At 45.5% G+C, this 26,655-nt stretch overlaps 1 protein-coding gene across 1 annotated transcript in view; it reads left to right on the top strand.

The window, feature by feature from the left end:
- WDR93 (WD repeat domain 93) overlaps positions 1-25,747 on the top strand; it is a 49,952-nt gene extending 24,205 nt beyond the window's left edge. The window contains exons 8-17 of the mRNA XM_033189046.1: positions 4,666-4,750; positions 9,777-9,948; positions 11,635-11,705; positions 12,293-12,379; positions 14,057-14,176; positions 15,592-15,805; positions 18,097-18,160; positions 19,884-20,040; positions 20,345-20,540; positions 25,391-25,747. Of these exons, the coding sequence (XP_033044937.1) occupies positions 4,666-4,750; positions 9,777-9,948; positions 11,635-11,705; positions 12,293-12,379; positions 14,057-14,176; positions 15,592-15,805; positions 18,097-18,160; positions 19,884-20,040; positions 20,345-20,540; positions 25,391-25,508 (1,284 nt within the window). The 3' untranslated portion in view covers positions 25,509-25,747. The remainder of the gene's footprint in view (positions 1-4,665; positions 4,751-9,776; positions 9,949-11,634; positions 11,706-12,292; positions 12,380-14,056; positions 14,177-15,591; positions 15,806-18,096; positions 18,161-19,883; positions 20,041-20,344; positions 20,541-25,390) is intronic.
- Positions 25,748-26,655: the final 908 nt, after the last annotated feature.

Genomic DNA, 26,655 nt, shown 5'->3' with positions numbered 1-26,655 from the left:
AAATTTCAGGGCCCCTCACTTGGGCCCCTGGAAGGGGCCCTAGCAATGTGTGCATATGGTTATACATTTTTGTAAAATTAGCAAAGGTAACATATTTTAACTGTAATCACTTAATATCACTATGTCTTCACTCTAGATTTCCTCTGTCACAATTTCCCCCATATTAGATGGAATTACAGTGGCTATGGGCATTTTGTGTTTATAGTTCTGTCTTTCTTAAAAAAGCGTCCCATGAATCCTGGATTTGCCCCTACCAAAATAACAGCCTGATTCATCAAGCTGAGTGACTTGGGGATTTTGTGTTTGTTTTGGAATACCTTAGAGAACAGAGCAGGTTTCCTGGAGCTTCCTGGCTCTTCCTCTGAGACCAGGAACACACCACCGTCTTCAGAAGGCATGGCTCTTGGAGGACCCAGGCATGTCAGTAGAGTAGTGGTGAACTTCTGAAATGGAAGTCTCTCGCTAGAGCCCTTTCTTTTTTCCCTTTTAAAGTTACATTAGGCCAGGCGGGGTGGCTCATGTCTGTAATCCCAACACTTCGGGAGCCTAAGGCAGGAGCATCTCTTGAGTTTAGGAATTTGAGACCAGCCTGGGCAACGTGGCGAAACCTTGCCTCTACAAAAAATACAAAAAATGGCCAGGCGGGGTGCCTCATGCCTGTAATCCCAGCACTTTGGGAGGCCAAGGCAGGCGGATCACGAAGTCAGGAGTTCAAGACCGGCCTGACCAACAGGTGAAACCCCATCCCTACTAAAAATATAAAAATTAGCTGGACGTGGTGGTGTGTGCCTGTAATCCCAGCTACTTAGGAGGCTGAGGCAGGAGCATCGCTTGAACCTGGGAGGCGGAGGTTGCAGTGAGCCGAGATCACACCACTGTACTCCATGCTGGGAGACAGCTGTCTAAAAAAAAAAAAAAAAAAAAAAAAAAATTAGCCAGCTGTGGTGGCACATGGCTGTGGTCCCAGCTACTCAAAAGACTGAGGTGGGTGGATGGCTTGAGCCCTAGAGTGGAGGCTGCAGTGAGTCGAGATTGCACCACCGGCCGGGCGCGGTGGCTCAAGCCTGTAATCCCAGCACTTTGGGAGGCCGAGACGGGTGGATCACGAGGTCAGGAGATCGAGACCATCCTAGCTAACACGGTGAAACCCCGGCCTCTACTAAAAAAAATACAAAAAATTAGCCGGGCGAGATGGCGGGCGCCTGTAGTCCCAGCTACTCGGGAGGCTGAGGCAGGAGAATGGCGTAAACCCGGGAGGCGGAGCTTGCAGTGAGCTGAGATCCGGCCACTGCACTCCAGCCTGGGCGACAGAGCGAGACTCCGTCTCAACAAAAAAAAAAAAAAAAAAAAAAAGAGATTGCACCACTGCATTCTAGCTGGGCGACAGAGCAAGACCCTGTCTCACAAAAAATAATAAAAATAAAAAAGTTACATTATATTTCACATTATACAAATAATAGATGAATGTATCACTCTTAGAAAAGTCCAGGAATTCAGATAAACAGCCCTCTCCAGAGGTAATCACCATTATTAGCTTGATGTGTGTGTGTGTGTGTGTTTGTTTGTTTGTTTTGTTTTTTGTATTTTTAGTAGAGACAGGGTTTCACTATGTTGGTCAGGCTGGTCTCAAACTCCTGACCTCAGGTGATCCACCCGCCTCAGCCTCCCAAAGTGCTGGGATTACAGGCGTGGGCCACCGCGCCCGGCCCCAGTTGATGTGTTTCTAGATCTTTAGTGTATGTTTACATTCTTATATTTATTTTGAAAAATATAGTTTTGCTTCATGGAATTTTTTTCTACATAAGTGGCATCATACTGTGTATATTTTCTTATAAACTTGCATTTTTTTACTCATCAATTTGTTTATACATTTTTTTCTTTTCTTCTTCTTTTTTCATTTTGAAACAGGGGCTCACTCTGTCACTCAGGCTGGAATGCAATGGCATGATCATGGCTCACTGCAGCCTCAACCTCCTGGGCTCAAGCAATCCTCCCACCTCAGCTTTCCAAATAGCTAAGACTACAGTTGTGTGCCACCATGCTTGTCTAATTTTTAAAAATTTTTATAGAAAAATATGTTGCCCAGTCTGGGCATTATTTCTTCTTAAAATATTAAGTAGACTTTACTAATGTGTCCATCTAGTCTTGGAGCTTTCTTTGTGGAACTACAAATTCAACCTCTTTAATAGATAAAGCACTATTCAGGTTACCTATTTCTTCTTGAGCAAGCTTTTGTACCTTGTGTCTTTTGAGTAATTTGTCCATTTTGTCTAAGTTGTCAAATTTATTGGCTTCAAGTGGTTCATAACATTCCATTATTATCCCTTCATTGTCTTTAAAATCTATTGGGATGTCATCCCTCTCATTCCTGATATTGATAATTTGTGTCTTCTCTCTTTTTTTCTTAATCAGTTTGGCTAAAGGTTTGTCCATTTTATTCATCTTCTCAGAAGAACAAGATTTTAGTTTCCTATATTTTTCCCTATTGTTTTTCTGTTTTCTATGTCACTGATTCCAGTTTGTTTTTATTATTTCCTTTGTTCTGCTCACTTTGGGTTTAGTTTCCTCTTCTAATTTCTTTCTTTTTTCTCTTTTCTTTCTTTCTTTTTTTTTTTCCAAGATGGAATATCGCTCTGTAACCCAGGCTGGAGTGCAATGGGGCAATCTTGGCTCACTGCAACCTCCGTCTCCCAGGTTCAAGCAATTCTCTGCCTCAGCTTCCTGAGTAGCTGGGATTACAGGTGCCTGCCACCACGCATGGCTAATTTTTGTATTTTTAGTAGAGACGGGGTCTCACCATCTTGGCCAGGCTGGTCTTGAACTCCTGACCTTGTGATCTGCCCACCTTGGCCTCCCAAAGTGCTGGGATTATAGGCGTGAGCCACTGCTCCCGGCCGACTAGTAGATTTTTAGAAGTATGTTATTTAGTGTCCAAATATTGGAAATGTTACAGATAGCTTTTTTTTATGGGCTTCTCATAAAATCCATTGTGATAAGAAAATCAATTGTGATCCAAAAACATACTTTATATATTTGAATTATTTTAAGTTTATTTAGATTTGTTTTATTCCCACAATGTTGATTATCTTGGTAAATGTTTATATGCACTTGAAAAGGATGTTTCAAGACCAATAAAGCTGTTATTGGTTAGGCTATTCAAGTCTTCTATCTCCTTCCTGTTTTTCCTTTTATACCCTTACTATATTCTTACTGCTTTTCTGTTTACTTATTCTGTACTTATTGAAAAAGGAGTTTCTAAGATTGTAGATTTATCTTTTTCTTCTTTCACTTTTACAGATTTTTGCTTCATGTATTTTGAAGCTTTGTAATTAGATGTTTAACGATTTGGAATGTTTTGTCTTCGGATGAATTCGTTGTTTTGTCATTATTTACTGACCCTTTGATTCCTGATATTCTTTGTTCAGAATTCTTCTATGTCACATACTAATATGGCCACCCGAGCTTTCTTTTGATTCATTTTAGCAAGATACATCTTTTTCTGTACTTTTGTTCTTATACATATTTGTGTCATTATGTTTAATATAATGAGTTTCTTCTTTTTCCCTATGGTTTCAGATAGTGTTTCATAAAATGAATTTCTTGGCCACGTGTGGTGGCTCACACTTGTAATCCCATTACTTTGGGAGGCAGAAGCAGGAGGATCACATGAGCCCCGGAGTTCAAGATCATCCCGAGCAGCATGGCGAGACCTCATCTCTGCAAAACTAAATTAGCCGGGTGTGGTAGTGCACACCTGTGATCCCAGCTATTCAGAGCCTGAGGTGGGAGGATTGCTTAAGCTCAGAAGGTCGATGCTGCAGTGAGCTGTGATTATTCCACTATACTCCAGCCTGGGTGACAGAGCAAGATCCTGTCTAAAAAAAAAAAAAAAGTTTCTTTTTGACCTCATATAGTTTGGTCTTGCCCTTTCTAAAAAATTGTTTCAAAGATGGAGTCTCGCTATATTGCTCAGGCTGGAATGCAGTGGCTATTCACAGGCACAATCATAGCATATTGCCACCTCAAACTCCTGGCCTCAAGCGTTCTTCCCACTTCAGCCTCCAGAGTAGCTGGGACTACAAGTGTATGTCACCAAGGTCTAGCCTTTTTATAGAGTCTGACAATCTCTGCCTTTTAATTGGGGTTATTTAGACCATATGCATTTAATGTGATTATTATTTTTTTTGTTCCGTTTTGTTTTGTTTTGAGACGGAGTCTCGCTCTGTCGCCCAGGCTGGATCTCAGCTCACTGCAAGCTCCGCCTCCCGGGTTTATGCCATTCTCCTGCCTCAGCCTCCCGAGTAGCTGGGAATACAGGCACCCGCCACCTCGCCCAGCTGGTTTTTTGTATTTTTTTTTTTTTAGTAGAGACGGGGTTTCACCGTCTTGATCTCCTGACCTCGTGATCCGCCCATCTCGACCTCCCAAAGTGCTGGGATTACAGGCTTGAGCCACCGCCGGCCTTAATGTGATTATTTATGTGTTTGGGTTTAAATCTACAGTCTTGCTATTTACTTTTACAATATTGCTATTTACTTTCTATTTGTTCTATCTCTTTTTCTTCTTTTTCCCCTCCTTTTCCACTTTCTTTTAAAATTAGTGTTTTTAATTATTCTATTTCCTCTATTCTCTTGGCTTATTAACTATGCCTTTTCCTTATTTTAGGATACGAATGCTTGTTTTAAAGGAGACATTAAATTGAGTCTGCCAGTTTACATAATGAAGATCAAACCACCTAAGCCTGTTACAGGTAAGTGTGATTCAAATCTCTCTCCTTTTGCCGTTGATTTATCTGTTCTTTCCTCCTTTCTCCACGTCTTATCTTTTCAATTTATTAGCAACAATATCAAAATTACAAACATAGTTATGAAGCGGAAAGTTTTTTTAAACTCATAAGCTCTGAGATGTAAAAACAAAAAATGTAAGTAAATGCATTTGTATTACATACAGTTAACTAACAGAATTGGAAGGTCAGGAAAGAAAGGTGTCTTTTCTGAATTGCCAGGATGAGTTCATTTATTCCTACATTTCTGTGCTAATTCATTTGACTGCTAGTTGTAATACATTCATTCCTACATTCCTGTGTTAATTTATTCATTATTATTTGCTGAATGCCCATAATGCACCAAGCACAAAGATGAGTAAAACACCTCTCCTCTCCCACACTCTAGAAGCTGATAGTCTGCTAAGGGAGAATGACAAGAAACCACCATAGTAGGATGTGATGAGTACAGCAGTGGGGACCATCAGGGACTGTGAAAACTCAGGGTAAGAAGCGACTGACTTGCTAGGGAGTAAGCAAAGGTTTTATCAAAGAAAGGGACATTTGGGCAAAGTTTCAAAGAATGGGACTTGGTCAAGAGGAGTAGAGAGGCTAGCTATTGTAGGCAGCGAATACAGAGGATATCCTCTCAGCATTCACACAAGATCACAAAGACGTATCTATAAGAATGTTCACCCTGGTGGACTAGTAGTTAGGATTAAAAAAAAGAAGAAGAAGAATGTTCACTGTAGCATTATGCACAGAGGTGAATAATTGGTTAAATAAAATCTGGGCAGTGCACGGTGGCTCATGCCTATAATCCTAGCACTTTATGAGGCCAAGGTGGGCAGACTGCTTGAGCTCAGGAGTTCAAGACCAGCTTGGGGAACATGGCAAAACCCCACTTCCACAAAAAATACAAAAATTAGGCAGAGTGGCATGCACCTGTAGTCCCAACTACTTGGGAGGCTAAGGCAGGAGAATCACTTGAGCCCAGGAAGCAGAGGCTGCAGTGAGGTGAGATTGTGCCATTGCACTCCAGTCTGGGAGACGGGAGTGAAACCCCATCATAAATAAATAAATAAAATAAAATAAAATAAAATAAAATCGGGTACAGTCATACAAAAGAATACTTTGCAACCATTAAAAGAACAAATGGAGGCCAAGTGTGGTGGCTTAGGCCTGTAACCCTAGCACTTTGAGAGGCCAAAGCAGGAGGATCACTTGAGCCTAGGAGGTTGAGGCTGCAGTGAGCTATGATCACACCACTACACTCCAGCTTGGGTGACAGAACAAGACCCTGGTTCAAAATCAAGAACAACCCCCCAAAAAGGGAGATGAAAAAGGTGAAGAATAGACAATTTTCTCTTGTAAAAGTATATGGTGGTCAAACTTGCTCTATCAATATTTATTATAAAACTGCAGTTATTAAGATAAAAAATAGATAAGTGAATAATAGAAATATAGATGAAATATAGAAATATAGATAGATAGAAATAGCAGATAGAAAAATGGAGGGAAAATAGGTGAATGAAACAGGATATAGAGACGAAAATAGACCCAGGCATATATGGACACTTGATGCATTACAGAGGCAGCACTACAGAGCACTGGAGAAAGGGTGGTCATTTCAGTAAGTGGTGATGGTGGTTTATATGGAGACAAAAATAAAACTTAATCCCTGCCTCATGCCATACACAAAACTAAATTCCAGAAGCACTGTAGAAGTAAATATATGAGAGGCAAAGCAGTAAAGCTTTTAGAAAATAATATAGCCTTTAGGCCCGGTGCAGTGGCTTATGTCTGTAATCCCAGCACTTTGGGAGGTCAAGGCAAGTGGATCACTTGAAGCTAGGAGTTCAAGACAAGTGTGGCCAACACGGCAAAACCCCGTCTGTACTAGAAATACCAAAAAAAAAAAAAATTAGCTGAGCGTGATGGCATGCACCTGTAGTCCCAGCACTTTGGGAGGCTGAGGCAGGCAGATTGCTTTTGAGCTCAGGAGTTTGAAACCATCCTGGGCAACATGTAGAAACCCCATCTCCACAAAAATCAAAATACAAAAATTAGCTAGGCATGGTGGCGTGTGCCTGTAGTCCCAGCTACTTGGGAGGCTGAAGCAGGAGAATTGCTTGAACCTGGGAGGCAGAGGTTACAGTGAGCTGAAATTGCGCCATTGCACTCCTGCCTGGGTGACACAGTGAGCGAGACACTGTCTCAAAAAAAAGAAAAAGAAAATAATATAAACAATACCTTTATCACCTCTGGGTAGAGAAAGACTTTTCAAATAAGACACAAAAAGTACTTACAATTCTAAAACATTGAATACATTTGGCTACATTAAAATTAGGAATTTCAAATCATTCAAAGACATCATTAAGAGGATGAAAGATCATCAAGTCACATAGATAGGTAGAAGTAATTTGCAAAACACATAAAACCCACTAATGGTCCGTGTCCAGAATATATGAAGAATTACTACAGATTCTTAAGAAAAAGAGAGATAATCCAGTACAAAACAGGCAAGAGTATTGCACAGGCTATTCACAAAAAAAAAAAAGATTATTTAAATAGCCAATAAACATGAAAAGGTGCTCACCATCATTAGTCTACAGGGAAGTGCAAACTAATATCACAGTGAAGTAGCACAACACATTCACTAGGATGGGTAAAATTAAAAAGACTGACCACACCAAGTGATGGTGAGGATGTGGAACAATCAGTACTCCCATACATTGCATTTAGCAATGAAAACTGGTACAACCACTTTGGAAAATGGTTTGGTATTATCTAGTAAAGTTGACAATAATTTGTATCCTATGACACAGTATTTGCACTGCTAGGTGATAGGGTGACAAACCATACCTGTTTGCCTGACTGAGGGGTTTCCTGGGATGTGAGATTTTTCAGTGCTAAAACTAGGAAACTCCTAAGCAAGCCAGCTTGAGTTAGTCACTCTACTTCTAGAATGTACCCATAGATTTGCAAGCAAGCGTGTTCCAGGAAACATGTGCATGAATGGTAATAGCGACATGATTTTGAATAGCCCCAAACACAAAACAACTAAATGTTCATCAGTAGTAGAACAGATAAATTGTACTATATTTATTCAATGGAATACTATACAGCAACAAAAAATGAACAAGCTGCAGCTACACACAGCAAAATGGATAAATCTCATGAACAATGTTGAGCAAAAGAGGGCAGCTATAGAGTTAATACTGCATGGTTCCCCTTATGTACAGTTTAGAATCAGGCAAAATGAAACTATGGTGTTGAGGATGCATGTTTAGGTGATAAAAGCATAAATAAATGCAATGAAGTGGCTACCATAAAAGTCAAGAGCGTGGTTGCCACTCTTCCCAGAGAATTGTGATTAGAAAGGGGCCCCTGGGAAGCTTCTAGTGAGATGGCAATATTCTATTTCTTTTTTCTTTTTTTTTTTTTTTGAGACGGGGTCTCCCTCTGTCCCCCAGGCTGGAGTGCAGTGGTACAGTCTCGACTCACTGTGACCTCTGCTCCCCAAGCAATCCTCTCACCTCAGCCTCCCAAGTAGCTGGGACTACAGGCACATGCCATCAGGCCTGGCTAATTTTTTTATTTTTTGTAGAGATAGGATTTTACCATGTTGCCTGGCTGGTCTCAAACTCCAGGGCTCAAGCGATTCTCCTGCCTTGGCCTTCCAAAGTGCTAGGATTACAAGCATGAGCCACCGCACCCAGCCGATGTTCTATTTCTTGACCTGAATAGATGATACCAGAGTTTGCTTTATAATGACTCATTAAGATATATTAAGGTATATATTTTATGCTCTTTTCTGAATGTATGTTACACTTCACAATAAGAAAAAGGTTTAATAACTAAAAATAAGCAACAATGAAGAGGATCTATAGTACTAATATGAAATAATATCCAAAATATTTTAGTAAGTGAAAATATAAGGGGTATAATTTATAATAGCAATTCTCAAACTTTAGCTGCATCAGACTCATTTGGAGAACTCATTAAAACACAGATCGTTTGCCTATAGTGCCAGCTACTCAGGAAGCTGAGGTGGGAGGATTGCTTGAACCAAGGAGTTCAAGCCTAGCCTGGGCAATATAGCACAACCCCCAGCTCAAAAAACAACCCAGATTGCTGGGCCCCACCACAGAGTTTCTTCTATTACAGTAGGTCTGGGGTGGGCCCTGAGAATCTGTATTTTTAACAAGTTCCCAAGTGACTCTGTCACTGCTGACCTGGCATCATCTTTTGAGAACTAGTGTATCACATGATACTATGTGTTTATAAAACAAGTGTCTCCCTCTAGAAAGTTTTACACTTGTCTCTGAGGAAGCAGTCAAGGGTACTGTGGAATCTCCTGGGCAACTTGAGGGACCCAGGCACCTTCCAAAGTGAACAGAATTCTGAAACTCAGGGTGCAAATCCAGAAAACAAGTCAGCCAGTTTTACTGTGGATTTAGGAACCCATGAAAAAGAAGGAAATGAAAGGTTATTGGGAAGAGAAATAGTAAGAAAAGTGACTGATGAGAAAGATGTTTTTGAAGGAAGGAATTGGGTAAGTGTTGGCATAAGAAGAGACTGAGACTGCCTAATTATGTGAGTCTTCAGCAGTGGCTGAAAAGTGATGGTAACTGGCAGATTTGGGGCCTTCATCAGCTGGGGAGACAGGGACAGTGATTTAAAGTCTCTAGTGGCATTGTGAACATTTCCCTGCCCCACCGCCCCCCACACCCCGGCCTTTGCAAATATTCTGTAATCCAAAAGCAGAGAGAATGATGTTGGGATGAAGATATAGAAGAAGGAGGACAGCAGCTGCTCTCTGCCTGGGCTCTGTAAGCTGGTGGGGTACAGGAGAGGCTGGGAGAAGACTGAATACAGACCAATTGCAGAGCAAGAATGGTTTCTGAGGATAAGGGATTCTGCAGGAAACTGGGAAATGTAGAGGAAGTAGGGGAAAATCAGGAAAGGGGAAGTCAGATGGCTTGACTAATTCTGTATATTTTCAACCTAGGCACCCCATTCAAAAGCCCACTGGAAGTCTTTGCAAAGATCAAGGACTGCTACGGACTGGGCTCCGGGCAGAATCATTTCATCAAGGACAGTCAGTGGGAGCAGCAAGCTGAGATCTTCCAAGCTTCCTACAAGAAGTACCTAGATGGGGAGTGGGAGGAGGAGCCACTCAGGTGAGACCCCTAATCCCAGGAAAGACAGGGAACCTCCCCAGGCTTCTGCTGTCTTGGCACATACAGGAATCAACCCAAGGACCTGAATTAATCTGAGATCTAAAAGCTCTTTCTGGGGCTGGGCACAGTGGTTCACACCAGTAATCCCAACACTTTGGGAGGCTGAGGCAGGAGGATCATTTGAGCCCCCGAATCTGAGACCAGCCTGGGCCACATGTTGAGACCTTATCTCTAAAATAAATAAGCTCTTTCTGGTTTGGGAGAATTTTCAGAGAACATCAGCAGATACTTTGAAATGTTGTGTGGAGATTGTTATTATACAACTAGAACAAAGGTTGATAATATGGAGTTAAAAGAAGAAATGGATATCTATGTAAATGAGAAATATAATTTATTTCAGTTTTATATATGACATCTCTTTAAAAAAATTTTTTTTTCTGGTTGTCTAAAAAACACAGAGGCCAGGCACGGTGGCTCAGGCCTGTAATCCCAGCACTTTGAGAGTCTCAGGCAGACGGATTACCTGAGGCCAGGTGTTTGAGACCAGCCTGGTCAACATGGTGAAACCGTCTCTACTAAAAATACAAAAATTAGCAGGGCATGGTGGCGGGCACTTGTAATTCCAGCTACTCAGGAGGCTGAGGCAGAGAATCACTGGAACCCAGGAGATGGAGGCTGCAGTGAGCCGAGATCACACCACTGCATTCCAGCCTGGACAGAGAGACTCTGTCTCAAAAAATAATAATAAAAATATAAATAAATAATAAATAACACAGAAGATCCTAAAGACAAATAAAGTCACCACTACTAAAATTTTTCTCCATTTCCTTCCTGCCTTTCTAAATGTAATGTAGCATAGGTGTATAAGTATTATAATATATGACTTTCCCATCTTGGTGAGCAGTTAGGTCTCATTAGCTCCAAATTGTGTTGGAGAGCCCCCGTCTTTGAAGTATCGATGAGGGAGCTGGTTTTAGGAATTAGGTTTCCTCATAGCTACTGTGGATCTCAGGAATGTTCTTGTTCTCACACGGGAAGGGAAATCTCTCGTGCTGTCAAATGGACCTTAAATTTTCTTACTTCAGGACACAAAGTCCGAAGGCTAATCCCTGACAACAGCTCTCTGTTACTGTCTGGAAACTATGACAAGATTCAGTGGTGTGCTGGGGCTGGCGCCTATGGCATAGTGAGATAATTAGGGTTTTGCAAGCCAGTTGTTAAACCACTGTTAGTTGTCCATTGTGGGAGCATTTACACCATGAAAATCTGCAAACCCTACAAATTGGGGCCTCTTTTATTTAAGAGACCCAGTTTATCAGTACAACACTGGCTGCATTGCCCCTGAGATAAGAGAACATCTATGTAGATCACCTAAGTCTGCTCTTTAAGGAGATCTTCCCCAAAACAGAAGTGGCTCTCCAAAAGACAGCTCTCTCTGGCAAGAGCTCTACACACCACACTGGCCCAGGAGTGATTCCCAGCCCCACCCAACCTGCCCTCACCAGCACCCAAGGTCAGCACATCCCACCAGGACCAGCATCTAGAAAGTGATTTGCTTCATGGCCTTCGTACACCTGGGAAGGTCCATTCTAACTATGTATTCTGGTTTTAGGACCAAGACTCTGCCAGCATCTCTCCTTGCCAGGGAGTCTACATGGCTCTGACTCATGTCTCTTTCTTTCCCAGTACAGCCACCTTCTATTTCCTTCTTCCTAGCTGCCTCTTTGCAATGCCAACGGAAGTCAAGGGCCCCACAGGTAAATGAACATGAAGTGGGTGGTTGTCCTAGCAAGGGGTCACCTTGGGGAATCCCCCAGCAAGCCCTCCCAGAGATGTTCCCCCAACAAACCTCACATGGTAGGAGGGAATGAAGAGGCGAGTTCAGTTGCCAGCTGTAGCCTGCCAGTTTCTGTTTGCATCTGTGTCCCTTGAGCACAGGTTCCCTGATCACAAAGGCTGGCACTGCCTTCAGAGAGTGGTTGCCATAGGAGAAGGCATGAGCCCACATCCACTGGGCTGCTTCTGGGTATGAATTTGTCTTGCAGAAGATGTTACTTAAAACACAGAGGGTGTGAATTTTCTAGATGTGAAAGCAGCCAAGGGGGAGTTGAGACTGTCCTCCCTATTCAAGAAGGCGAGCGGGCCCCAGGAACAGCCCTCATGGGGCTGCCCAGTCCCTCTCTCTTGGGAAGCTCACTCTTCTCTTGGGTGCTGCCCATTAAAACAAACCACTTCAGACTTCAAACCAGCTTTCTCTTGCGCAAACACCTTCTGTGCAAACCAAACGCCACCCATATTTATTATGTAACACCCATTTTCTCTCTCTCTCTTCCCCCCCCCCCAGGAATGACCTGTGTCCTTGGTATACACTGGACCAGAAGTCACAATTTCTTCCTGTATTCACTAAACCGAACTCTAAAGGATAAAGCTGGTACTCTACTGCTGAGATGGGAGTCACCTAAGCTCAGGACTTGCAGACATGTCCTTCTCCAGCTTAGCTGAGAGCATGTGACTGACATATATCAAGTGTCACTTTAGGGACCAGATCTAGGCAGGCAGTAGGGGGCTTGGTGGGTATAGTGTGACCCCAAGAATCTGTCTCTGAAATGTCATGTTCCTTAAAGACAACAGGTCAATAGGGACAAAGTCTACAGTCAGGTCTACAGGGCTCCTTAAGCAGCTAAGGTAAAAAGAGAGTAGGCTTGGCTGGGCGCAGTGGCGCATACCTGTAATCCCAGCACTTTGGGAGGCTGAGGCACGTGGATCACCTGAGGTCAGGAGTTCGAGACCAGCCTGGCCAACGTGGTGAAATCTCATCTCTACTAAAAATACAAAAATTAGTCGGGTATGGTGGCACACGCCTATAATCTCAGCTACTCAGGAGTTGGAGGCAGGAGAATCACATGAACCCGGGAGGCAGAGGTTGCGGTGAGCCAAGATCATACCACTGCACTCCAGCCTGGATGACAGAGCGACACTGTCTCAAAAGATATAATAAAATAAAGAGAGAGAGAGTAGGCTTGGAATCAGAAGGTCAGTGCTAATCCTAGCCCAGCTGTCTGCAAACCATGTAGCCTCAGGCCAGTTGCTTCACATCCCAACCAACTTTTCATGTAAAACAGAACTAATTAATTACACCATTGTTGCCTAGTGCATGAGTTTGTTGAAAATAGCAAAATCCAGAGAGTTTCTCTATGTGAAAGCTCTTTGAAATTGAAAGGCACTAAGGAAATACAGGTTGTTGTTGTTTTACAAATTTATGGAGGTGACCAGGCGTGGCTCACGCCTGTAATCCCAGCACTTTGGGAGGCAGAGGCAGGGGGATCTCTTGAGCCCAGGAGTTTGAAACCAGTCTGGGCAACATAGCGAGACCCTGTTTCTACAAAAAATAACCAAGCAAGGCGGCATGAGCCTGTAGTCCCAGCTACTCAGGAGGCTGGGCCAGGAGGATCACTTGAGCCCAGGAGGTTGAGGCTGCAGTGAGCCAAGATCACACCACTGCACTCCAGGGTGACAGAGTGAGGCCCCGTCACAAAAAAAAAAAAAAAAAAAAAATTAATGGAAGCAATTACATGAGCAAGTTTGCTTTGTGAATATTCCTTGAACTGTACACTTGTTATATTTTATATTACACTTCAAAAGTAACATTAAAAAATTCACAAAGGAGGAGTTTCTTTTCTTCCATCCCTTTCCCAGGCAACCTGGCTTCTAATCTCCTTCTATACTGACTGTATGGCCTTGAGCAAGTCACTTCTCTGCCTCAGTCTCCTCATCTTTAAAAAGAGTATACTAATAGGACCTACTTCATAGAACCCTTGTGAGAATGCAATGAAATTATGTGTGTAAAGTGCCTAACACAGTATCTAGCACCTAGGACATATTCATTAAACATTAACTGTGGAGTAATAACAGTGTGACATTATCTTATCATCCTAGGCAAGGAGAATAGCACTTCATAAAGAGAAGGAAGATGGTGAGTCCAGACAGGTGTTCCTGGTTCCCATTCCCTGAACAGGCAGACCAGTTTGAGTCACAGGTTGTCCAGGTAGAAGTGATGGATAGGTGCAGAGTCTGGGGGGAACCTGTTGAGTATTGTCCTTGCCCCTAGACCCCGAGGGTGTGTGGCCCTGTGCTGCGCCCATTGCAGTCTCTCAGCTCAGCTGCTCCTCCTCCTACCTGGTGCTGGCCTGCGAGGATGGTGTGCTCACGCTGTGGGACCTGGCCAAAGGTGAGCCCTCCCTGCCTTTCTACCTAGTACCTGGGTAGGACTCTGGGCAATGAGTCTGGGAGCTCTAGAATTCCCACAGGCCCTGGGGCCTTCTGTTACCTCTGTGTTCTTAAAGTCACCTTGGAGAACTGGTCCTGCTCTCCTCTCATTCATTTATTCAACAAACATTTATTGGATATAATATGTGCTAATGCTTCCCACTGCCCATGTGTTTATTGAGTGACTTCTCTGAGACTGGCACTGTACTAGGCTCTGGAAGTGTGACCATTGCCTTCATTCTTACACTCCAGTGAAGAAGTATGTCTGGCACAGTACAGGTGATCACAGTGACCTCAGCCCTCCTCCTTCCCCCAGCTCCCAAGCTCTAAATAAGTGAGTCTTCTTCTCTGCTATTCCCCTCCATTCCCAGTCAGCAGGAACTCTATTGTATTGGAGTTAAGAGACCTATAAAGCAATCAAAGTGATACCATTAGCTATTCTGGATGAGTGGCACTGTGGTGGAGTTCTAGGGTCCTGGGTCCAGCTTTGCAGATAGAGAAATCAATGATACTGCTTCCTAAATTCATCAGCCTCTAGGGAAGCAGCTCATTAATAACTCAGTGGTTTGCCATTTTGCAGTTGGAGATGTATTTTCCTAGAGAGTGGAGGTGGGCCACCTTCACTGGGCAGCCCTCCTGGCAGGTGCAGAGCATCAGAGATAGTACCCTGTTTGTTGAGTAGCTTGTGATCAGACCAGGGAGCTGACTGTTCTCAGGGAGGCATCTGTCAAGCTAGCAAATTGCCTTCCTCACTTGGCTATCACTTTCTGAAGAATGCAGTGGTTATTTCAACTTTGGAGGATATTTTCCCCACACACTGCCAAGATAAACACCACTAAAGACCGTCCTTTATTTTACTTATTGAACCAACAGCATTATTACAGAAGCAAAGATATTTCAAGGAAAGAAGAATGATGATGATTTCATAAGCCCTTGACCAAAATAGCTTGTTTTCATTTTTTTCTGGATATTAAGTTCTTGTTTGGCCACACACACACACACACACACACACACACTGCCTTCTGAAACAGCTGTGCCTCCCCCTGCCCGTATGCCTTTGCATCCCATGGTCAGCTGTGCCTCAGTCCCTGGCTGGGTTGTAGTTTCCTTCCTCTCCAGTGCTGACCCTGCCCTCCTCCATGTTCTTGCTTCTCCCCCTCCCCAATTCCTCTCCAGACACAGCAGCATTCCCCTGCAGGGTGCTTTTCTCTCCCATTGGGCACTGGGTTTACTGGTTTGCTCTCACAGGGTGCTCATTGCTTGATTTTGCCTTCACATCCTACAAGTCCCTCACACACTTGCTGGTCACAACCCCTGTGCCCATGGCCCCCTCCCCTATCCCCTTTTCTGACCAGCTTGTGTGATTACTTTCTCCAGGATTCCCTCTTGGGGTCGCTGCTCTTCCTCAGGGATGTTTCTGCCAAAGCATTCACTTCCTAAAATACTTCTTGGTCCACAAAGGACAGAATATGTATCCTGAAGGTCCAGTGAAATCCCAAACGAAATGTGTGGTACTGTGCACAGATGCCTCCCTCCATCTGTTGGAGGCTAGTGGGACCCAAGGACCCACCATCAGTGTGCTTGTTGAGAGGTCAGTAACTTGAGGGCCGGACGGGGTAAATAATCAGCCAGACAGATTATTTTAATTGCTATTTAATAGTAAAATCTGACAGCCTCTCTGACTACAGTCTACCTTTTGTATAGTCATCACTCTCCTGGTGAGTTTCTGAAGATCGCCAATGTCATATATATATTACAATTTTTTCTAACAAAATTGTATGATGGCACATCTGCTATGGTTTGACTATCCCCTCCAAAACTCATGTTAAAACTTAATCCCCGTCGTGGCAGTACCGTGAGGTGGGGCCTTTAGGAGCTGATTGGATCATTAACCCATATGAACGGGTTAACCCACTCATGCACCAGTGGATTAATAGGTAAATGGATTAATGGGTATCATGGGAGTAGAAATGGTAGCTTTATAAGAAAAGGAAGAGATACCTGAGCTAGAACATGAGCACACTCAACTCCCTCACCATGTCACACCGTATGCCATCTCGGGACTCTCTAGAGAGTCCCCACCAGTAAGAAGGCTCTCACCAGCTGTGGATCCTTGACTTTGGACTTCTCAGCCTCCAGAACTGTAAGAAATAAATTCCTTTTCTTTATACATTATCCAATTTTAGGTATTCTGTTATAAGCAATAGAAAATGGATTAAGACAACATCCTTTCTATCCCATACACCAAGAAGAGGCTCATTTCTCCCACAGTAACCTTCCATCAGTTTCCCCAGGGATCTCTCTCTCTTTTAAACATTTAAAAATATTTAATGCATGCAAATGAAACTATATAATGTGTGTGTGTGTGTGCATGTGTGTACGTGTGTGTGTGTAATAAAGAATAGTGAGATCAACTCCCCTGTAGCTGTTGGAAATCGATAATCTCCAGTTCCATTTGGGCTCCCTGTATGGCTCTCCCTCATCAGTCCTTCTTGCTCCACCCCAAACACCTTATTAATTACTTAATGCTAAATAACAAACCACCCCAAAACTTAATGGTTTAAGAAAATAGTCATTGTTTAGTCCTTGAGTCTGTAGGTCAGCAATTTAGGCTGGACTCAGTCCATTTCTTCTACTGGTCTCACCTGGGCTCTCAAATGTGCCTTCAGGCAGCTTGCAGCTCTTCTAAGATGGCTTCACTCATACACCTGGCAGTTGGCAGGTTATTGGCCAGGGCACCTCGGTTTTCCTCATGGTCTCTCCTGCAGACTAGTACAGGCCTCCTCACATGGTAGTCTAAGGGCTCCCAGCAGCAGGAGAGGGCAACCCTAGCACACAAATGCTTTCCAAGCTTTTGCTTATGTTGCATTTGCTAATGACCCATGGGGCAAAGCACATCCCACGTCCATGCCCACTTTCGAGCAGTAGAAAAACAGACTCCATCTTTTGATGAGAGTCACTGCCAAATACAACCAATTGCTTTTCAATCTACCACACCATTTTTATAAATTCATCATTCCTTTGCTCTCCTTTAAGAATTAACCACATTTAGGCCAGGCACAGTGGGTCACACCTGTAATCCCAGCACTTTGGGAGTCCAAGGTGGGAGGACCACTTAAGCTCAGGAGTTCAAGACCAGCCTGGGTAACATAGGGAGATCCCTTCTCTGTGAAAAGAAAAAAAAATTATTAAAAAAAGAAAAAGAAGTAGCCACATTTGTATGACTGTATCTCTAGATAGTACATTATTTAGCTTTGCATATTTAGGAAACTTATAAAGGGAACCATATTCTATATATTTTCCAACTTGCCTGCCTGCCTGCCTGCCTTCCTTCCTTCCTTCCTTCCTCCCTCCCTCCCTCCTCCCTCCCTCCCTTCCTTCCTCCCTCCCTCCCTCCCTCCCTCCCTCCTTCCTTCCTTCCTCCCTCCCTCCCTCCCTCCCTCCCTTCCTTTCTTTTTGGTTTGAGACAGGGTTTCCCTCTGTGGCCCAGGCTGGTCTTGGGCTCCTGGGCTCAAAGTGCTTGGCCCCCAGACTGCTTGGATTACAGGTGTGAGCCACTGCAACCAGCCTCCAACTTGTTTTTCAATGGTATTTATTCTGCATATTGCTTTGCAACATTGTTCACAACAGCCATACATGTTGATGAATGTAGCTCCAGTTCTTTTCATTACTGTATTATATTTCATTGTATAATATACCACAATGACTTAAGCATCCTCCTAATAGATATTTGGATTGTTCCTAATTTTTTTGGAATATGAACAGCCTCCTCACATATTTCTTGATTTCTCTGAATTTCCCCAGGATACATGCCTAGAAGAGGATATCAAAACTTTTAAACTCTTAAAGTAGGAGAATGCCTGTGTGTTTTCTGTCCTATAGGCCTGTAAAGCACCTGGATAAAACCATCTGTGCAGTGGCCCCAGTGCCAGCCTTACCTGGCATGGTAAGTTCCCCATGCCTCTCTGTGAATGCCCCATGCCTCTCATTTGAATGTGTGAATGTGTCCATCTATCCTTTAGAAAATGCTTATTGAAGGCCTGTTATGTGTTAGGCACTGGACTAGCTTTCGGGCTTACAAATAGAGAAAGAACCTGCCTTCATGGAGCACACAGCTCATTTGGGAAGACAGAGAAGTCACCAGATAGCTGCCCTAGAACATGAGAAAGGCTGTAATAGGAATTTTTTAATGGATGCATGGAATAGAGAGAGGAGTCACCTAACTCAACCTGCAGAAGTTGGCAGCAGGGCAGGACAGTGTGTTTTCTGGAGGAGGTGACAGCTGAGCTGAGCCAGAGCAGTTGAGAAGGCAACACCATGGAGGCAAGAGAGCACTATGTGTGTCCTGGGCACTGCAGGAAGTTCCAGCACCTGCCACATGAGATTGCTGTGGAATGTGGAGAGGGAGGAGGCTGGGGTGGGAAGACAGGTGGGCCAGACCGTGGAAGGTCCTGTACACTGGGCAGAACGATACAGATATGTCCCTGTGTGGGATGGCGCTCAAAACAGAGAGGTCAGAGAATGGGAACAGCATGTTTAGAGCAGGGATGGAGAATTGAGAGATCTCAGTTCAGAGATGGACTCCACATTCTGGGCTACCTGTGGCTGTTGCCAAAGGAGAGGGAAGCGCGCACGGTTGATCCTCACTTGCAGAGCTGACTCCCCAGTCCTTACAGGGCCCACTGCAGGCCTGGAGAGAAAGTCTGTGATTCCTGATGTGGCCCTGCAGAGGGGCCTATAGGACCCCCAGGGGAGGCTCCCAGAGAGCCGAGGGCTGAAAATGTAGATTCCATGCTCACCAGCCAGGTACAGTTAGTGAGTGGTGGTTGAAGTGGGGGGTACAGCAGGTTTCCCTAGTTAAAGAGAGGGAGTGAATAGAGAAGAGGTTCCCATGGGCACTACCATCACTTACAGGACCTGGAAAATCAGTTCACAAAGTGACCGAGAGGGGCCCCAGGGAAAACTGCATGGGGACAGTCCTGCAAGCAGAGAGGAGAGTCTGAAGAAAGTGAGAGCAGTGTCCTGTGCTGCAGAAAAACTAAGAGCATGGTGGAGACAAGTGGCTGAGGCTGGAGACAGACGCAGGAGGTCGGGGAGTGGACAGGGTGTGGAGAGACCCTCTTGTGCTGGGGAGGGGAAAGTGGTATGGCAGCTGGAGGAGGATGTCGGATCAAAGTGGGCTTTCTAAGGATGGGGTGAGTTTAGTATGTTCACTACAGAGAGGAAAGAGCCCAGGCAGGAGAGCGTCCCCAGCTCAGCTCTCAGGCCAGGAGGGGCTGTTAGATTCAGCAAGGTCCCTGAGGCAGTGGGAAGGAAAGGCATTGGGAGCACAGGTAAGAAACTGAATCTTGGCCACATGGAGGGTGAGCTCTTCAGCAGAGATGCAGAGAGCTTGGAAGAGAGGTCAGGGAAAAGGTGGAGGAATGCATCACCCTGGAGCAGACAGCATGTGGAGGAGGGGCCTGTTGGCTGAGGGGGACTGCGGAGGAGCCGGCATACATGTGTGTGCAGGTCCCCAGCAGCCCTGGATGGATCCAGAGGCTGGGGCCCAAGAGGTTTTATGTCCAGCTGCTTCTCTCATTCCTTACTGGGGTGACCTCTACACTCGACCTTCCTGTGAGGGACAGTGTCCAGTAGAAGTCCCCACTCACCATCTGTTTGCTTCCCAGATGCTCATCTTTTCCAAGAATGGCTCTGTGTGCCTTATGGATGTGGCCAAGCGTGAAATCATCTGTGCCTTTGCCCCCCCGGGAGCCTTTCCTCTGGAGGTCCCCTGGAAACCAATGTTTGCCGTGTCTCCAGACCATCCATGTTTCCTGCTCCGAGGTACGGAAAGGGACCAGGGCTGATGCCCACTGACCATTTCCCTGACTTAGTTCTCTCACAGAGAGAGCTCCTCCGATCTCTTCCCAACTCTGTGCCCCTCCATCATAGGCCAAAGTGAACCGCAGCTCAGTCCTCACAGCACACTTCGATAAAATGCCAGCAGGGTCTTCTTTCTGAAGTCACAGCTCAACCCAGATGACCCAGCCTTTATAAGCAGAGAGCAGCCCCCACATGCTCACTGGACCACAAAGCCCACCGAGAAAGTGATTGCTACACAGAACATGGTGTTCTTGTCTTGTCACAGGAGACTATTCACATGAAACCGAGTCCACCGACGATGCTGGAATCCAATATTCTGTTTTCTATTTTAATTTTGAGGCCTGCCCACTCCTGGAAAATATCTCAAAAAATTGCACCATTCCTCAAAGGGACTTGGATAACATGGCCTTCCCCCAAGCACTGTCATTGGAGAAAAGATGTGAGCGTTTCCTCCAGAAGAGGTAAAGAGTTCTGTGTCTTCACCCCCTCCCACATCTGAGGTTGTGTCTGGATTGAGGGATAGTGGAGTTTGTTTTATGGTAAATCCTTTCAGCATTGAAATTTCCGCTGGCCGGGCATGGTGGCTCAAGTCTTTAATCCCAGCACTTTGGGAGGCCAAGGCAGGCGGATCACCTGAGGTCAGGAGTTCAAGACCAGCCTGGTCAACATGGCAAAACCCTGTCTCTATTAAAAATACAAAAATTAGCCGGGCGTGCTGGCACACGCCTGTAATCCCAGCTACTCGGGAGGCTGAGGCAGGAGAATTGCTTGAACCTGGCAGGCAGAGGTTGCAGTGAGCCAAGATCGCACCACTGCACTCCAGCCTAGGCGACAGATCAAGTCTCTGTCTCAAAAAAAGAAATTTCCCCTAAGTGAAGGGTTCTACCCCATGATAGTGCATGAGCTGCACTCCACCTCACATGTGGATTGGTAGAAAAGGAGTCATTAATTCAGGCTGGGAGAAAAGAAGGGCTTCCAGCTAGTGTTTTCTTCCTGTCAAGACCATCTTTTTAACTTTCTCAAGTCCCTCTTAAAAGTATGGGCCGGGCGCAGTGGCTCAAGCCTGTAATCCCACCACTTTGAGAGGCCGAGACGGGCGGATCACGAGGTCAGGAGATCAAGACCATCGTGGCTAACACGGTGAAACCCCGTCTCTACTAAAAAAATACAAAAATCTAGCCGGGCGAGGTGGCGGGCGCCTGTAGTCCAAGCTACTCAGGAGGCTGAGGCGGGAGAATGGCGTAAACTTGGGAGGCGGAGCTTGCAGTGAGCTGAGATCCGGCCACTGCACTCCAGCCTGGGCGACAGAGCCAGACTCCGTCTCAAAAAAAAAAAAAAAAAGAAAAAAAAGTATGTTTAGGCCAGGCGCAGTGGCTCACACTTGTAATCCCAGCACTTTGGGAGGCTGAGGGGGCAGATTGCTTGAGCTCAGGAGTTCGAGACCAGCCTGGCCAACATGGCAAAACCCCAAACCACAAAATTAGCTGGGTATGGTAGCACATGCCTTTTGTCCCGGCTACTCTGGAGGTTGAGTGCTTGAACCTGGGAGGCGGAGGCTGCAGTGAGCCGAGATGGTGCCTTTGCATTCCAGCCCAGGTGACAGTCAGGCCCTGCCTCAAAAAAAAAAAAAAAAAAAGGAACAAAGTATGTTTGGGTTGTTAGACACAATCATTAAGATGGGGTTGGCAAACTATATGGGCCATATCCCGTCCACTGCCTGGTTTTGTAAATAAGGTTTTATTTGAACACAGCCATACTCACTTGTTTATGTATTATCTATGGCTACTGTGTGCTATGGCAGGATTGAAGGCTGTAGAGGAGATAGCGTGACCTATAATGTCTAAATTATTTACATGTGGGCCTTTACAGAAAATGTCTGCCAACCCATGATCTAAGCCCCCTTTCTTTTACCCATCATTCAGGTAAACCATGATGCGTGTGTTTCTCCTCTTCTCCTTCCTCTTCCCACTCTCCCTAATCCTGCAAGCACCATTTTCTTGCCCTCCTTTCTGCTATCAAAGCATAAGGCACAGTACTCAGGCTGTTCTGGAGAAATAGGTGTCTCTTCTAATCCATCTCACAACAAATTTCTGGGGATTTGCAAATCCTTGTTGATTCCTTTTGTGATCTGACCACACATTTGGGTGGATTGGGGTCATCCCTGGAGCCCTGGATCCTCATCCCGGGCCTGCCATTACAGAATTAGGTGGCTCTGGCAGGCTCCTTTCCTTCCAGGGCCTCGATGTCCCTATGTATGTAATGTGACCTCTAAGATTCTGTGATCTCTCCAATCACCATAATGTCCCTTCACGACTGTTTTCCCCCTTTCTCTATGTAGACTCTTTACTCAGGGAGGATTGAAGTAGAATGGTTAAGATATGCAGGTCTGGAGCCAAACAGACCTGAGTTTGATTCTGACACTACCACTTAGAATGAGCCCTTGGGCGAGTTACTTAGCCTGTCAGAGGCTGTTTCCTCATTCAGTCAAAAAACACATATTGTGCACCTGTGAGATGCCAGGCTGTGTTCTGACCATTTTAATGATGGCTGATTTTTTGAGCTTGAGGTATTAAGTGGGATGATACATGGAAAGTACCAGGCACAGAGTGGTTGCTCAGTAAATGGTAGGTATGACCATGATGATGGCTCCCTGCTAATCCAAGTTCATGCCTGGGAAAAATTCTAAACATGTGCCACTAGGTGGCACCATAGCTCCTCTCTGCTTCCCAGCTCATACCTGCACTTAACAGGGGCGTTCAAGTCCTTCCTGCATTGTAGTGTGGGTCCCTGGGAGGCTCTGTATACCTCCTGGAGGGAAATGTGCCTATTCGTCAGGAGACGAATATGGTCTCATGAGTCTCTGGGGAGAGAGAGAGACAATGAAGAAGGCGATGGTTGACATTGGCCCTCTCTAAGAATGTTCAGCTATTCTTCACAGGAAGGGTTTTTTTGTTTTTTGTTTTTTGTTTTTTTGAGACGGAGTTTCGCTCTTGTCGTCCAGGCTGGAGTGCAGTGGCGCAATCTGGGCTCACTGCAACCTCTGCCTCCTGGGTTCAAGCGATTCTCCTGCCTCAGCCTCCTGAGTAGCTGGGATTACAGGCATGCGCCACCACAGCTGGCTAATTTTTGTATTTTTAGTAGAGATGGGGTTTCACCATGTTGGCCAGGCTGGTCTTGAACTCTTGACCTCAGGTTATCTGCCTGCCTCAACCTCCCAAAATGGTGGGATTACAGACGTGAGCCACCATGCCTGGCCTGATTTTGTTTAAAAGCAGCAAATGTATAGATTACTTTTTTAAAAAGTGTTAAATTGGCCGGGCGCGGTGGCTCACTCCTGTAATCCCAGCACTTTGGGAGGCTAAGGCGGGCGGATCACCTGAGGTCAGGCGTTCAAGACCAGCCTGGCCAAAATGGTGAAACCCCGTCCCTACCAAAAGTATAAAAATTAACCAGGCCTGGTGGCGGGCACCTATAATCCCAGCTACTCAGGAGGCTGAGGTAGGAGAACTGCTTGAACTAGGTAGGTAGAGGTTGTAGTAAGCCGAGATCATGCCATTGCACTCCAGCCTGGGCAACAGAACGATACTCTGTCTCAAAAAAAAAAAAAAAAAAAAAAAAGTTAAATATTCTATTCTCTTTCAATAAGTAAAAGGGATTTATTTTATTTTTGTTTTATCTGTTTTTTGAGACAGGGTCATCCAGGCTGGAGTGCAGTGGTCCAATCACAGCTCATTGCAGCCTTGACTTCCTGGGCTCAGGCAACTCCTGCCTCAGGAGCAACTGGGACCAAAGGCATGCGCCACCACACCCAGCTAATTTTTTTATTTTTTTTGTAGAAACAGGGTCTCCCTGTGTTGCCCAGGCTGGTCTTGAACTCCTAGGCTCAAGCGACCCTCCCACCTTGGCCTCCCACCTTGGCCTTACAAAGTTCTGGGACTATCGATGTGAGCCACCATTCTCAGCCTAAAACAAACCATTTTAGATACAGAGAATTCTACTTAGATTGGCAGAGTTAAGATCAAAAATACAAAGTACACATTGCTACTTTATCTTCAGCCCTTTCCTTTAAGAGGCAAATGAACACAAAATACAGTGCATCTTGCTTGGTTCTGAGACAGTGAAGGAATTTCTCCAGTGTTAAATATATTCATATAACCAGTTATATAACTCTAAATATAAAACCTATCTCCAATACTTTTTCTTTTTCTTTCTTTTTCTTTTTTTTTTTTTTGAGATGGAGTCTTGCTCTGTCTCCAGGCTGGAGTGCAGGGGCACAATCTTGGCTCACTGCAACCTCTGCCTCCCAGGTTCAAGCAATTCTCCTGCCTCAGCCTTCCAAGCACCTGGGACTACAGGCATATGCCACCATGCCCAGCTAATTTTTGTATTTTTTAGTAGAGACGGGGTTTCACCATGTTGGCCAGGATGGTCTCGATCCCTTGACCTTGTGATCCACCCGCCTCGGCCTCCCAAAGTGCTGGGATTACAGGCATGAGCCACAGCACCCGACCTCCAATACATTTTTAAGATAGCATTCACTATCTTTGTGAAAAGTTGAACATTACCAGCCAGGTGCTGTGGCTCACGCCGGTAATCCCAGCAGTTTGGGAGACTGAGGTGGAGGATCACTTGAGGCCAGGAGTTCAAGATTAGCCTGAGCAACACAGTGAGACCCCATCTCTACATCTACATCTATAAATAAATAAATAAATTTAATTAATTAATTAAAATCTTATCTCCAGATAAATGTCCCATATGCAGAGCCTCAAAACAAATCAAAGCTATGGTCATTGTCTTTCTCCCCCAGAGGACTCCTCTTCCTGTTTGCCTAAGCATTTTAACGTCATTCAGCTGCACCCCCTTCCCCACCACAACCCCACCGACAGCCCCCTCCACCCTGCTAAGCATCACAAAAAGTGTCTTTTTGAGAGTGGCGTATTTCACTCAGCGTAATGTCCTCAAGAGTCATCCATGGTGGAGCACGTGTCAGAACGTCTTCCTTTTCAGTCTGAATGTTCCGTTGTGTGTAATACCACAGCTTGTTTGCAAATAGCCTTTTAGTTCCTCAGTTCGCCATCCTGTCTACCCACATAGACCTCACAGGTTAGAATGCTAGACCCATCATTCCTCCAGGAAAGGCTTTCTGAGCACCTGCTGTGTACCAGGCCGAGTCCTGAGGACACACAGGTGGTGTAGGAGTGTCCTCTTAGAGTTTCTCAGAGGAGCAGAGGGTAGTAGAGCTCTGCCCTGGGGGCTCGGGAGCTGGGGAAGTGAGGGGAGATTCCTCTCATCACAGTTGTGTGGTCCTCAGCTATCGGAAGCTGGAGAAGAACCCAGAGAAGGAGCAGGACCCAGAGAAGGAGCAGGAGCACTGGGCCCGGCTTCAGAGGTACTCCTTGTTGCTCCAGAGAGAGAGCTTCAAGAAGTGAGGCTGCCACCACCCTCTCTGAAAAGGAGGTTTCAGCCACTAGGCAGGCGTTCCCAGGACGCTGAGGCCAAGAGAAATGTGACAGAGCCAGAGCTCCACAGGCCTGCACTCGGAGTCTGGGGCCTCTGCAGAGCCAGCAAGGGGAAAAGTATAATCTGGGGGACTTGCAACCACTAAGCCTCTTGTCAGAGCCTCAGGCAGGCAGATGTGTCACCCAAATAAAGTGATATTGTCTCCAGACTCTCACGTTGCTGTGGTATATAACCCATCATTCCCACCCAGTCCAAACCCCAGCAGGGCCCAGATGACGGTTTCAACCAGAGTCCTTGGCCTGGTGAGGACCACTCACCTCCTAGGCCCTGGAGAGCCACTGTCCTCAGATGAGCAAGATGCCCCACCCACCAGCAACAGTGAGGCCCTGTGTTCTCCCCACCCACTTCTCCCTCCCCCGGCTGGCTCACACCTTTATAGAATAGTATGGAGGAGCTGAGGCTCAGGGTGGTGGTGTAAGGGCCTGAGGCCACACAGGTATGAGAGGCAGAGTGGGAGGGAGAGGCGGCAGGCGGGAGCTGGGCCACTGCTGCCCCGGCCTGCTGGCCCGGGAACGCTAGAGGCGGCTGGGCAGAGAGATGCCTTGCTCTTCTCTAGAAACTGTCCTCCCAGAAAAACCAGATGGAGGGGTCCCCAGCAGCCCAAGGGATCCGCGAGGTCACTGTGTGGAACCTTGGAGGCTGAGGGGGATCAAGTGTCCCAGCCTGGTCCTAGGCTTGCTTGGTCTCTTGGGTGAGAAACTACCTGGGAGGGTGACTGCACACAGAGTTTGTGATGGCTGCTGCTTTTGCGGCCCCATCCACTTCCTCCCTGGGTCACACACCACATTCCTTGTTGGCCAGTCACCTCCCGTGCGGCACTGATGCTAGCTGGCTGACTGTCCCCCTGGATGAAAGGATCCCCGCCTGGAGACACTCTGGCCCTCTCCACACCCCACCATGGGAATGAAATATAACCACCAACATAGCTCTTGACAGTAATTCCCTCTGTACAACAGGTGCTCTGGCAGCTCTCTGGAGATGAGGGAGGAGAACTTAGGAAGATGGTCTTGGTTTACACACCACCTAAAGGTGATGGGGAACCAACATTTCTGTGGT

The sequence above is a fragment of the Trachypithecus francoisi genome, unplaced genomic scaffold, assembly GCF_009764315.1.
Source record: "Trachypithecus francoisi isolate TF-2019V2 unplaced genomic scaffold, Tfra_2.0 Lachesis_group3, whole genome shotgun sequence".
Classification (NCBI taxonomy): Eukaryota; Metazoa; Chordata; class Mammalia; order Primates; family Cercopithecidae; genus Trachypithecus; species Trachypithecus francoisi.
This window is presented reverse-complemented; position numbering and strand designations above follow the sequence as displayed.